Source organism: Kryptolebias marmoratus, linkage group LG19 (genome assembly GCF_001649575.2).
Source record: "Kryptolebias marmoratus isolate JLee-2015 linkage group LG19, ASM164957v2, whole genome shotgun sequence".
Classification (NCBI taxonomy): Eukaryota; Metazoa; Chordata; class Actinopteri; order Cyprinodontiformes; family Rivulidae; genus Kryptolebias; species Kryptolebias marmoratus.
In genome coordinates, this window is record NC_051448.1 from 15284246 (window position 1) to 15297982 (window position 13737).

General features: G+C 41.2%; 1 protein-coding gene across 3 annotated transcripts in view; it reads right to left on the minus strand.

Moving 5' to 3' along the window:
* Nucleotides 1–11269: 11269 nt before the first annotated feature.
* Nucleotides 11270–13737, minus strand: part of LOC108231762 (homeobox protein OTX2) — a 4408-nt gene continuing 1940 nt past the window's right edge. Inside the window, exons 2-4 of one of the 3 annotated variants that reach the window (XM_017409041.3) lie at nt 13252–13450; nt 12978–13126; nt 11270–11966 (exon numbers count right to left, since the gene is read on the minus strand). In XM_017409041.3, the coding sequence (XP_017264530.1) occupies nt 11325–11966; nt 12978–13126; nt 13252–13348 (888 nt within the window). In that variant the 5' untranslated portion in view covers nt 13349–13450 and the 3' untranslated portion in view covers nt 11270–11324. Of the gene's footprint in view, nt 11967–12977; nt 13130–13251; nt 13708–13737 lie in introns of those variants that run through there. The other 2 variants (XM_017409038.3, XM_017409040.3) reach the window with 2 other exon arrangements.

Genomic DNA, 13737 nt, shown 5'->3' on the forward strand with positions numbered 1-13737 from the left:
GGGCCAGTTTTTTCACATAGGAAGTAAAGGTTTTGTTTCAGTAGCAGGTTTCTGCACATCACATGTGTCTTTCAGGTGACAAATATAGCACAGAGACTGGCAATTAATTCAAACGATCAACACTCAGATGTTTAAAAAAATAGAGGCCTTTTTTGTGTGGAAGGGGCCCAAGTTTTGGAGTCAACCAAGTTCAATATGGCTGCCCCAGCTAATCGAATCTGACCGACGCAGAAACGTCTGATTCAGTCACATTTAAAGGCACTCAGCTGAATTTGGGTGTGGCAGTAGCTGAGAGTAATCCACAGCACGTACTTTAGGCGCTAACATGTCGCGCAAGATCTCACAATACCGTAGAAGCTTGTACACAACATTTCAATTTTTTTTAAAATATTTGACTAATGCTGCATTCACACCTGACAGTCTGACAGTAGACTCAGTTCGATTGGGGGCCAAAAACGTCAACTTTTGTTCCATTTTCAGCTGCTGCGGTTCGCATTCGACACGAAAACCTCTGAAGAAGACACCAAGCGCAACTTCCTTCTTCTGGAGAAGCAAACGAAAACGGAGCGGCGTCAAATTTTAGTGGTTTTAGGATTTCTGTTTTGACTGTGGTACATGTGCCAAACAAACATTTTACCTCCTCTTCACTCCACGTCTGACCACGAGCCGTTTCTCCCGCTGGTGGTAGAAAGGCACGTATGTTTTGGTTGTGTTTACCCAGAAGGCCCACATAAGCCGGAGTTCACTTTAACCAAACCAAGACCTTCCCAAATGAACCAGACTTTCTACGCAAATGAACTAGAGCTCAATTAAAGTGGATTAAACAGGGCTGGTGTGAATGCACCCTAAAACCACTATAATTTTGCCATTTTATGTTTATGTTCAGCTGTGACAGGTGACTCTGGATGATGTACACACGTGGTTGTGTACTTGTTGTCCAGAAACCACAGGTGAAAATAGCCACGGCCTTAAACTCATCCAAACAGGTATAAAGCACACAGTTAAAAACAAAATTATGCAAACTCTGCTTCATTGTGCTCCTGGCAGAGGTTAATCTGTGGCTCATTTACACCTCTGCTCAACATGACTGTCATTACTCCTTTCTGCACCCCTCCCTCCCACACACACACACACATCTTCATTTGCCGTTAATCATCAATAACAATGCCTTATTTGTCAGGGAGGTCTGTTTACAATGGGATCACCCCCTCTGGGCGTGTCAGCCCGTCCCCCCGACACCGCAGTGAGTCAGCGTGCCACCAATTACCGAGCGCAAACTGAATGAGGTCGTGACGGGATGGGGTCATTAGCAAAACAAACTCGCTGACCCCACGGGACAGAAGAAAGCAGGGGGAAAAGAGGGAAGATGGGAGAAGATCTCCATTGCAACAGGGCTGAATTCACTCACACAAACATAATGACACTTTAAAAAGAAAAAAAAGAAACATCTTACTTTTCATCTCCATCCAACATGTGGGAAAAGGTCAAGCCAGTCAAAATGTGTTTAAAGAGTCAGATCATCATCGGATCATTTAGATCCTGTAAGGCTCCATCTGTATTATTTTACTGCACTACTATTCTGTGAGAGGCTTCATTCTAAGGTTTAATTGAAGTGAGATTAAATTTGAAAGCAGCTGATGACTGATAACTCCTTCCACATTTATCGGAAACATTTACTATTAATGTCCTTGTTTTTACACTGGGGGTAAAATGTTTCCCATAAACTCTGTACACTATTTTATTTATGTTGCTAAAATTTCCCCTAGCACCTGAACATCGTAAATGTACTTTTTGATCTGATTGGTTAACTTAGCGCAACAATTAAATTACATTCTGTTTAAAATGTTTAGTTTTTATCTCACACTTGCAACGGTTGTCTGGAGACTTAAAAGGTTTCAGACTTGATGCTACTAAAATCTAATTATGCCACTTTTTTGTTGATACAAGTCAGAGAAAAGTTTTGTTTTCACCTCCACTGCTTTGGATATTTTTCTGCAACATTTGCACCTCTTGTCCACATGCAAACTGTGTTTTTGGAAAAAAAAAAAAAAAAAGACAGATAAACTTAATTGTGTATCCCTGTGGACCGGAGCTATGGAGCTTTTGAGACACGATCATGTAGCAGCTTATTTTTGCATGTTTCCTAGAAGCTAAAACAACAATGGAGCTGTTAATAATTTTTGTTTTTTATGTTTGTCTCACTTTTTTTCTGATATCATCTCCGTTTAACTTGCATCGTGAGCTGAAAACTTTAATAACTTATTTGCAGCAATTATTTGTAGAAAATCTTTAGCCAAGCCCAAACTGTTTCTTCTTCTGTATTTTGATGTTTTTAATGTGGATGTTCTCGCCACCTAGTGGTCTAGCAGGAGTATTGTAGACTTTTTAATAGAATCATTTGGATTTCTATTTTTTATGAACAAACAATAATCAGTTTAAAAGAACTGGCTAGTGTAGACGAGGCCTAACAAGGGCCTCTGGAACTAATTTTTATTAAATGAGTTTAAGTTTGTCAGCTTTAGCTGTTAGCTTTAATGTAACAATTATATGACTGTATTTCTAAATTTGCCACATCATAAAGAAACTGCAAAAAATAATCATTTTGAATGAACTTAAAGGAGGCTTTTGTTTGTAATTTTGCTGCGTGTGGCCTTCACGTATCACACAAACTGCTGTCCTGTCGTTGTTGTTCTTCGTGCTGATGTGTTTCGCGTGTTTGCCGCTGCTCGCTGGTTCCTCCTTCTTGACGTCATTGTGTTTTTGTGGTTGTAGGACAGCAGATCTGTTGTGGGTCACAACGTGCATGGCAAACTACTTCTCTTGGCAGCTCTCAAACACACACACACACACACACATTAAAAGCTGCATAGACAAGTCCAGAGATGAGCACTGCTTAAATGTGTGTAAAAATGGATCCGGTCCAAAGAGTTTTCACCCTTGCGCCAACAGTAAAAGCACTGGTTTTATCGTCCATATTGTGGCTCTTTTTAGAGTCATTCTGTCCCCAGCTCTGGAAATATTGATGATTGTAAAGCGATTAGCGAGGCTGTCTGCTGTGAGTGTGTCCTTTTGTTGGCCGGGAGCATATTTGTGTTTGTGTATCTTCATTGTGACGCGTGTAATCCGCATGCTCTCTAATCCCAGAACAGGTGGCCGGGCGTTTGGCGGCTGTGTGTTTGGGCGGGGTGGGGTGGGGTTGGGGGGGTGTTGTCAAGAGGGCACACTTCGCCTCCTCCCCCAAACACACACACATTATTGGACATAAACACACCCAGGCTCGCTCTGCTCTCTGCGCTTCACACGTTCATTATCCCAGGGGAGAGGAGGCATGCACAGACACACACCTGCATGGTTTTCACACACACCTAATGCCCACGAACACACACCTAGTGGCCATTCGGAGACTTGTAAGCGGAGGAGGATGTGGAGGGAAGCACGTGCAAGTATTTCCATTCGAGTCATCGCCGTCCCTACGTGTGTCCACAACAGACGTGACCAAACAGGTGGGTTGACGGAGGGAGACATCTGCCGACAAACTGTGCGTCCATCTCTTCTGCTGTACCACCTTTCCATCTGCCCAAAGATGGAGAAACAGAATGAAGAAGTCACTGAAGCGGTGAACAGTGGGCTAAATTAACACACAAGGCCTCTCGTGGATCTGTACTGTTCCTGATAAGATCGTTCATTTACAGCAGTTGACCCATTTTTTATGCTCTGCAGATGGATTTGAATGGAGTTTTGTGTATTTTAGTAAAATTTTGAACGCTGTTCTGTTGTATGGAATGCGTTGGGAGGCTTTGTGACCTTGCAAAATACATTAAAATACACATTAGCTTCACTAAAAGTTGTCCCCCTAGTTATTACTGATATACCTCTTGCATCTAAGCCATTCTGCTTTATTTTTTTTAAGACAAAGAAAAGTTATTTGGATACAACACTTGTGTTAATATATGTGAAGTGGCTGTATGAAGTGGCTTGTATGGTGTATTTATCAGCAGTCAGTATCTTACCTGCAGTTGACCACAGTCAGAATGATCTTAGTCTGAAGAGTAAGATGAGTCAAGCTAGCAGCTCTGAATAAGGCTCAGTTCAACGAAACATTTAGCCTTCAAAACAAGTCAAACTTATTTAAGTGAAATCTTTATTTTTTGATTTGTACCCTGCATCACTTTTGCATCCGGCAGTTCTTTACACTGAAGTCTGCTAAAGCTGGACCACATTCCGCAGTTTGTTGCGTCAGATTCTTTTGCTTCATTCTGCAAAACAGCAAAAAAAACTGCGCTCAGTCCCAATAAACCTTTGATGCAAAGGCGAAATGAAGCAAAACTGCACAAATCCTTATATGTTTGGGTTGTTCTAGATGGTGGAACTTTGCTTTAAAATGAGCCCTGCTCTGAGCGACGGTCATATTGTTTTACCATAAAAATTCCTCCTCGATGCTGCAAACTGAAATCACCCTGTCTATTGTCTACTGCAGGTAAGACACTGACTGCTCATAAGTGCTCCACAGATCCCCACTTTAAAAGCACTCTTCGCCTGTTTTAGTGTGCTTTAAATCTAGATGAAGTGACAGGAAAACAAAATCTAGTTGCACTTTCATCACTCTTTAAAATCTACAAACATGTTTATAGTGTTTAGAAGTGTGTTTAAATTGATTTTGTGCCCGTGTATTCAAGTAATCAAGAGGAAACTTGTATCAAAAGCAAGAATTTTTCATTTTGTCTCAAGAAGTTATCAGACTGTGTTGAGTCGACGGCTGATGAGGTGATAGAGCAGACAGAAGAGACGGGAAGTCTTGTTTTTATTTTAGCCAACTTTACATCTAACCGCTCTCTCTGCCTCCAATTTACAGATTTTTTTTTTCTCCTTCACTGTCAGAGCTTCTCTCAATCATCTCTTTGTGTCAAATACATTCAGTTTAAGCCTATGGATGTAAATTTGGTCGTTAAATGCATATAATCTGTTCTTAAATCTATCCTATTTTTACTCTTTCAAGGGGATTTTGTTACGATTTTTCCTGCTAATGGTTTGTTCTCATAAAGGCAGAAGTGCTTTGCTGGCTGGATGTCCACTGTTGATATAATCCAGGAAACTAAAAGGATGGTTTGAAAAAAAAAAAAAAAAATATATATATATATATATATATATATATATATATACGTATTAAATCTATGTAAACCTTTAATAGCATTTAATTCTTTTACATATGCTGGATTTTTGCAATGAGCCCTCTGCCTTATGTCTGTATAATAACATATTTAACTGGTGTGTTGAATGAAATAACAGGGTTTAAGTTTCAGTTTTATGAAGGGTTCTTTTTTTTATTTTATTTTCATGTGCAACTCCAACAAAAAAGTGTTTTTTGTTTCTTTTCTTTCTGTGTATTCATATTAACAATCAGGTAATTCCATAAAAAAACAAAAAGTTTTCTGGAGGAGATTATTGCACAGATTAGGACATAAAGCGGATGTGTTTCTGTGTTTTTTTAAAATGCATTTAAAGGGATTTTCTCAGCCTGTGTTAAAGAATTTAAACAGTATTTTAATGATTCCCTGTAAGAAAGCCTGTTAATAAATATGAGTGTTTATAACAGCTGAGGGTGAAAAGTTGTATAAAATCATTGTGTTCATTGAGGGATTCTGGCTTCATCACCGATATTTGTATGTTTTGAAAAATGAAGCGTGCTGTGTGCTTCGTTTTCCACACAAAAATAGCAACAACAGACGGCAGAAACAGCCAGGATTACTGGAAGAAGACCTTGGAGGTCCTGTTGGGAGCTTTTTCAGCTCCTCTTTTAAACTTAAAAAGGAAAAACAAAAAGCTAAATAATCCCAACAAATTAAGTCGAAGGCATACAAACTTATTTTTGATTCTTCAAGATGTCCTCATCAGAGAAATGTCTTCAGAGATCAAGAAGAGGTCCAGCTCCCTTTAGCTGGATTGGTTAGGATAATTTTTTATCAGTTATTAAAAAAAGAAATGCTTTAAAGTAACATATTTTTTTAGATCACTTCAAAAAGTAAATTTTTAATAAAATGCATACTTTAAATTTCATATTGTAAAACAAAACCAAAAGCAAAAGGTCCTTTTTGGCTGAAGTTTCACCAACTTATTCTGGTTCTCAACCAGGTTTTAGTGTTGTTGCTATATCATGTTTACTTAAGTATGGGGCCTAACTACCAGAACTGATTATTTTTAATTATAAAAAAAAAAAACAATGTTTACATGAAAAACTCAAGTACAGACCCCAAAAAAATTCAAAACTGCCCCCACTTTGAAGCACATGCTCAGCTTTTGATGCAATTACCAGCATATTTGCTTCGTTTTAAGTAGCTTTAAACCATCACAGCATCATTCGTGTGCCCCACGACAGAATTTAGTCTAATCTCATCAGTTTGTCTAATCCACGAGCTGAAATCACTCTACAGTTTAACATGGTTAGAGAGGTCGGGAGGAGTTAAAACGCGCCGTGGACCTTGCCACCACCAGCGGCCTGTTGGATGAGCACACAGAAACACTATTGTCTCACGCAGTCAAACGAGACTCTATGACGGCTGCAGTCGCAGATGAATTATGTATGTTCTGCCGTGCTTATATGTGATAGACGTTGCCTCCCTGGGAATGTAGGACACATGCTTATGCATAACAATGGTCTTCAGTTAGATTCTCACCAACTGGGCCGTTCAACTCAAATGTTCTTTACTTTCACAAAAAATGTAAAAAAAAAAGAAGTCTATTCTGGCATTCATGTGTATACAGTATCTGTCCTACACCTGCTGCTGCTGGGGAATCGAGTTTGCCTCTCAGATGGCCGTTGGTGTGTTCATATGTGGAGGAGGGGTGCCCCAGTACTTTTACTTGTTCTTTTATTTTTAAAGGATAGCAAACAAATGCCGTTCGCCTGAGACAATGATACCACCATCTGTTTGGAATCACTTCTGTGTCTATGCTCTTCGTACTGGTGTTTTCCGTTTGTTTTTTTTTGTGAAGAGCGAAAGTATGTTTGGAGTAAAGTTGGATTTGAGTTGCAGAGTTTATCGGCTTTAATAGCTCTTATTATTGCTTTAATACAACAACAAAAAATGTTTATTTTGACTGTTAAAAATGAACTAAAAGCTTTGAATTTGAGATAAAATCAACCTGTAATCCAAACAACATCCGAATGTCATTTTTAGTCTGGATGGATGGATGGATGGATGGATGGATGGATGGATGGATGGATGGACGGATGGATGGATGGATGGATGGATGGATGGATGGATGGATGGATGGATGGATGGATGGATGGATGGATGGACGGATGGACGGATGGATGGACAGATGGATGGATGGAAACAAATTGCTGTAGTTTCTCCAGTAACATCTTATTTTGGTACAGCTGCAGTTCACAATGCATTGTGGGTAAAGAATGACTACAGCATTGTACTGTATATTTTTACTTAAACTTACTATTCATCAGTTATTTACGGATTAAAAATGCAGCATTTGCAATGTTTCTCTGAGAGCCAAAAAATGTATTTTAAAGCATTTTGATGTGAACAGAGAACATCCACTCCTCCTCGATACACGAGCTGAACTGAATTTTGAAAACTAAAGAATGTGAAGCAGTTTACTGAATAATTTAGCCAATTCTTAATGTTTGCATTGTTTGTGTGGGTTTGCAAGAGTCCTTAGTTACTCACAGCATTCAAATATTCAAATCACCCACCTGCAACAATGTGTTTGCCTGTGTGTGTTCGTTTGTTTGTCTATCAGCAAAATATCTCATGAATCAGTGCACGGATTTCTAAGAAACTCTCAGAAAGTAATTACTGGATGGACCTCTACAACAGATTATCTTTTGGAGTCAATCCATTTCAAAATGGCGGCCACAGCCAATCGACCTTAGCAATCACAAAAATGGCTATAACTCAGTCAATTTTACAGATATTGAGTTTAAATTTGGTGTGGTAATATGCTGGCGTAGATTCTCGTTCATCCAGGCCATGGTAAATTCAAAAAAGGTTAAAAACAAAAACAACTGGACTTCTATTCTGTAGTTGAAGATGTTTCGCTTCTCATCCGAGGAGCTTTCTCAATTCAGAAATAGAGAGTGTGGAGTTGAGCTTTTAAAGCTGAGGTGTGATGTAAGCTGGATTGCTTGCAAATTGTTCTCACTCTCCTAACAATAGAGGCTCGTTAGGGTCCTTGTTCGTCTGACTCACTGATGGGCTTCTCTTGTCACACGAGTGCAGGTGTGGTAGTAGTTGAGAATCATCCCCAATTCATACTCTAAGCACTAAACATCTTTGCTTAAAAATTCCACTTGGCATCAAGTGTTTGAGTGAACTCTTTCTGTCTGTTAGCATAATATCTTATGATGTGTGGATCTTGATGAAGCTCTCAGGAAGGATTCACTGGACGTACGTCTGCAACTGATTCAAATCAATCCAGTTCAAGATGGCCGCTGCACCTAACCAACTTTAAGCAGGACAAAAATGGTTTTACAGATATTGAACTGAAACTTGATGTGTAAACTATGCTGTTGTTTGTTAACATTTCAACAAGTCACCAAAGGATGACAGACGACTCTTAATGGGCTCAAGTCTCCAACAGAGACACGTATTTGACTGATAGTCGTGTTCATATATCTGATCAGTCTTTTCTTATTACCAGATTTCTCTTGCTTGGATTCAACAAGCTCTTTTTAATAATAAACGTTTTAATTTCAGAGGTGAACTAACTTTGTTGGACTTCCTGTTGAACTGTGCTCAGTCTGTGGTTTAGATCTGTAGCACCTATGGTGGGTGAGATGTGGCTTTATAGCTTTGGGGACCAACAGCATTTATTCACTTATTTAAGACTGCAAACATGAGAGTAAAACCCCTGTTTATGGTCACAGCAACATACCAAGCTGGGGGTTTTTTTGTCTGTGGGTTCAGAAAAGTGCAGCATTTAAAGCCCAGAAGGTTCAGAAAATCCAAACACACAAAAGTCTTTGAGTCTCTAAGGTTGTCAAAGAGCAACATGCTGATTTATTAGATTAACGTTTGGTCAGATTATATTGGAAAAATGGTTCTGCAGCAGTCCAGCTCTGCTTGATTGTTCAGACCGGCCGCAGCCATGAAACACGGCTTTAACACCGATGAGCTGTTTTTAAATAACAAAAACTTTCCAACTAATACGTTCGGTCTCCATTTTATGTTGTGGCCCAAACGAGAAAGTAAAAACTTAGAAAAAATTGCTCCTGTGACTTCTGTAATTTGAATAGTTGACAGAAAAAAATCCATTGTTGTGTTTAGATAGATAGACAGACAGACAGATAGACAGACAGACAGACAGACAGACAGACAGACAGACAGACAGACAGACAGACAGACAGATGAGTGCAGCTTCAGTCTGAAGTCGAGCTGCTTGGGGAAAGCCTCGCCTCGGGGCAAAAGCTAACAAAACATGCGGTCTCCTCAACCCAGATGTCCTTTTTAGTGCCGCTTGTGCCTAATTGAAATCAAATAGATACTTTGAGGCCCCCGCTGGTCCCTGTGCTGCAGGGAGAGGCTGACTTTCTGCTCATTATTGACATTTATTAGAAAACCTGTCGAGGGGTTTCTGTCTCAATGTGACATGTTCATGTGTTGCGGTGACAGGAACGCAACAGGTGTCGTTTATTTTGACGCTTGTGCTCTTTGGAATGAAAATTATAGACGCAGGTTGTCTTGCGTGTAAAACATCAAGCATTTCCTGGCAGCTTTGTGGGATAAATCTGCAACATCAGCTGAAATATGAACAATTTTAAGGACTTGTTCAACCGATTAAAATAATGCCTTAGAGGAATATTTACTTTATGGACTTGTTTGTTTTTCTGCTGTTGGACAATTGGGTCAATTGCAGCTGATAATTGTTGGTCAAAAGAGAAAATGAAAAACCCTTTAATGGCAGCAGGAAGTCACAGGAGACTTGCTTAAACTCGTTCACAAAAAACATTCTGCAGAGGCTGCATGTACTTGGATTCCCTGCTGGACTGATTCAAACCAGCATTTCAGAGAGAATCGTTCACCTTCGACCAAATGAAGGGTAAAGGCTTTAAAAGCTCGTTGAAGCCATATGTGAAGCTGATATAAACTATAATAAGTAATCACATTTTACGGCTATTTCAATACCAGAATGTTGCTTTAAAATGGAGAAAGAAATAAAAGCTTGTTCCACATATAAGACAATGAAAATATATAAAAAAACCTTCTTAAGATTTTATGTTTATTGTCAGTTTTCCTGTGCTGGTGTTGAATCATTCTGCACCACCTGTGCACTTGTTTCACTTTTTTTCCCCTTCTGAACCAATGGTGTCGACACAAACAATGGATTATCTTCCATGTGAGACAAAATAAATTAATAGTTCTCATCCTTCCCCAATTGCAGAAATACCAGGCTCCATAAAAAGTGACCCTAAAGACTGAGCCTCCTATGTTGGAGCAAGATCATTTGTGTCGAAATGTAAATAAATCAAACATATGGCCCGTTGACAAGTTGTGGATCAGATGGATGAAGACATAATTAATCATGTCAATTTTTTTATTATTATTATTATTAATATTATCATCATTGTGGCTCTTTTCAACAGCACTTTTTACATTTCAAAACGATCCCAGGCTGCTGCTGGTTTCATGTACCCTGCTCTGCCTAATACTTTGAATAAAAACTAACATTTTATCCTTTGACACCGGAGAGATAAACCTATCAAATTCACAGCCTGCATGTTGCGCCTTTTCTGCAGCAGCAGCAGAATTGCATATTACAGTTTGAAGAATCACAACAAAATGACAAGGGGGATAAAAATGCCCCAAAAAAATTAAAAAGCACATAAAGACATTTATGTCCACGCTCAAACGGACTGATTGTCTAAATATTTTCCTCATAAATTAAATAGTGCATCTGAGCTGCTTGTCCTCTCTCTCTCTCTCTCTCTCTCACACACACACACACATTTTATATCACACACTCGTGCACATTGCTTTGATCAAAGGGACCCTTCAGCGTGCCAAGAAAATTAAAAAGAGAAGACAAGAGGAGAGTCTTTAAGGAGCTTATAGAAGAGAACCTGACAAATCCCCAAACTCAACCAAGTTTCACTCTCTTGATCCCCCCTTCTTCTTTTTTTTTTTCCTTTCTGGTCAACAGATTTGTTCCGTGCCCCTGATTAAAGATGGTGAGAAGTCAGTCTCAGTGGAGAAGTCGCACCGCTCGACCCGAGGTAGAAGTTTAGGGCCCGAAGCTGCTTTCTTTCTTTTGCATGAAAAGTTCGCAGTTTTTTTTTTTTTTTTTTCTTTATTTATTTATTTGAAGTCTCCTCACAACACTTGGAATTTCCAGGCTGCTTGGTCTTTGTAATCCAAACAGTCCGAGTTGAAGTTGAGCTTCCAGGAGGAGGCGGTCGGCTCCTTGTAGTCCAGGCAGTCCGCGGCCCCCGTGAAGCCGAGCCCCGCCGCTCCGTACGCCGGCGAGGAGAGCGACGACGCCGGGCTCAGGTGGCCGGAAGCCCCGCCGCCTCCTCCGCCGCCCATGGGGCTCATGGCGGAGCCGGGGAGCTGGTGGTGCATGGGCGAGAGGTAGGCGCCGCAGTCCATCCCGGTGAAGTAGGAGGCGGACGAGGCCGTGTAGCCCTGGGGGTTGTAGCCCGCCGCCTGGGTGTAGGTCACCGGGTAGGAGCGCTGCATGCAGGAGGACGAGGACGTGGACAGCGGGTCCGAGAGCGGCGAGATGGAGGCCGGGCTCCAGATGGAGGCGAGCGCCGCGCTGCCGCCGCTGCTCGCGGCCGGGAGCGGGGTGCTGGGAGGCGGCGTGAAGTGGCCGCTGGCTCCGCTCTCCGAGCCGGCCTCCCTGACCGGGGAGGCTTTCTTCTTCACCGGCCTGCTGACGGACTTGGTCTGCGCTCCTGGCTGGTTCTGCTGGGCCTGCTGACGGTGTTTGGCTCGTCGGTTTTTGAACCACACCTGGAAGGAAACAACACAAATGAGGAATGACTGACTTAATTTATTTAAATAAGAAAATAACATATAGGCCTATCTTTAGTTATTCCAAACACAGTAGGCTTAACTGGAAGAAATTAAAGGGGTCACCAAAACAAAAGTGAGAAGGACCACTATTCCAGCCAAGACTGGTTCAGATTTTTGTCTCAAATGGACTTACATGTAGCCTACCCCAGATTCAGGCTAGTAGGGTCTTCTAATTTTGCGCACGTGGACCTTTTCACCAGAAATAAAAGATGAGAAGGTCCACTATTCTGACTTTGATTAAAATACTTTGTGGTTCAGGGTTCAGATATTTGGATTCAGGCTGGAAGCATGTTTGAGCAATTTGGCCAAAATAAAGAGGTGATAAGGTCTGCTCCCCTGACTTCGATTCAAAGAAATCTTTCAGATATTTGTTTTAAATGGGTTTAGATACACCCTGGATTCAGGCTAGAAGGACGTTTAAAAAATAAAAAATAAAAATAACACAAGTAGATCTCACCTCAGATAAGGTGAGAAGGTCCACTTAAAAAACAAACAAACAACCAAAAAGCATTGCATTTCAGATACTTTTCTCAAATTGAATCTGGATTCGGGCACATGTTAGTACATTTTGGTACAAAAAGTCCTCATCATAAAAAAGTTGAGAACATTTAATTGCCTGACTTGGATAAAAAAAACAATTTCTGGTTCAGATATTTGTTGTTTTTTTTTTACTCTGGGTTAAAGTTAGAAGGGTGACAAGTGAGAGCAGTTCTCTGACTTTGGGATATTTAGATGTTTATTTTAAATGGGCTAGTAGACTTTCTCCCCTTGTATCTGTCATGAGATACTAGACAGCAATGTTCTTGTGTCAAGTATTTTAATATATGTACCATTCACATATGCGTGTGCATCTTTTTTTATTACTGAATAAACAATCAACGAAGAGCCATTATTCCAGCCTTGACTAAAAGACTCTGTGGTTGGGATATTTGTCTGAAACGGACTTACTTGCACCCTGGATTCAGGCAGGTTGATCTTTAAGGCCACCTCTTCCCTCATGAAGATGTCAGGGTACCGAGTCTTGGCGAAGAGGTTCTCCAGCACGTCCAGCTGGGCCCGAGTGAAGGTGGTCCTCTCCCTCCTCTGTTTGCGAGGGGCTGCTGATAGCAACACAACAAAACAAGAAAGATGGTTTGAGGGCAGGGAGAGAGTAAAAAAAAACAATTATTCTAACTTGATCCAGACCCAGAAAGCTCCTGTTTCCCCGTTCAAGTGACGTTACCTTGGTATCCCACTGAAGGGTGCAGCAGGTCCACTCCTGAGGTAGATAAGCTCAGTCCGTTCACGGCGTACGGAGGCTGCTTCAGGTAGGACATCATGCTGGCGGCCGGTCCGAACACGCGAGGACGGGAGGGGGAAATGGCGCAAAAGCGGCGGCTGCAGTCTCTCTGTGGGCTCAGTTTTAGGTCGCCCAGATGATCCTGAAATGTTAAAAACAATTATTTTTTGTTGTTGTTGTTGTTTTGCTTTTTAAACACGAGTGTCCGCCAAATGTTTGCGCGCCGCCCGCTCTTTTACGCGCAGCGGTGGGTGTGAAGGAGTGGGCGTCCTCCTCCGAGCTCAGGTTCTCTTAAAGCCGAGCAGAGACCTCCAGCTGGACTGAGGATGCTCTGTCTGGCTGACAGGCGTTCACACACACCCGCCCACCACACACACACACACACACACACAAACTGCCACTATAACCCCGCCTGATTTCACCCCCCCC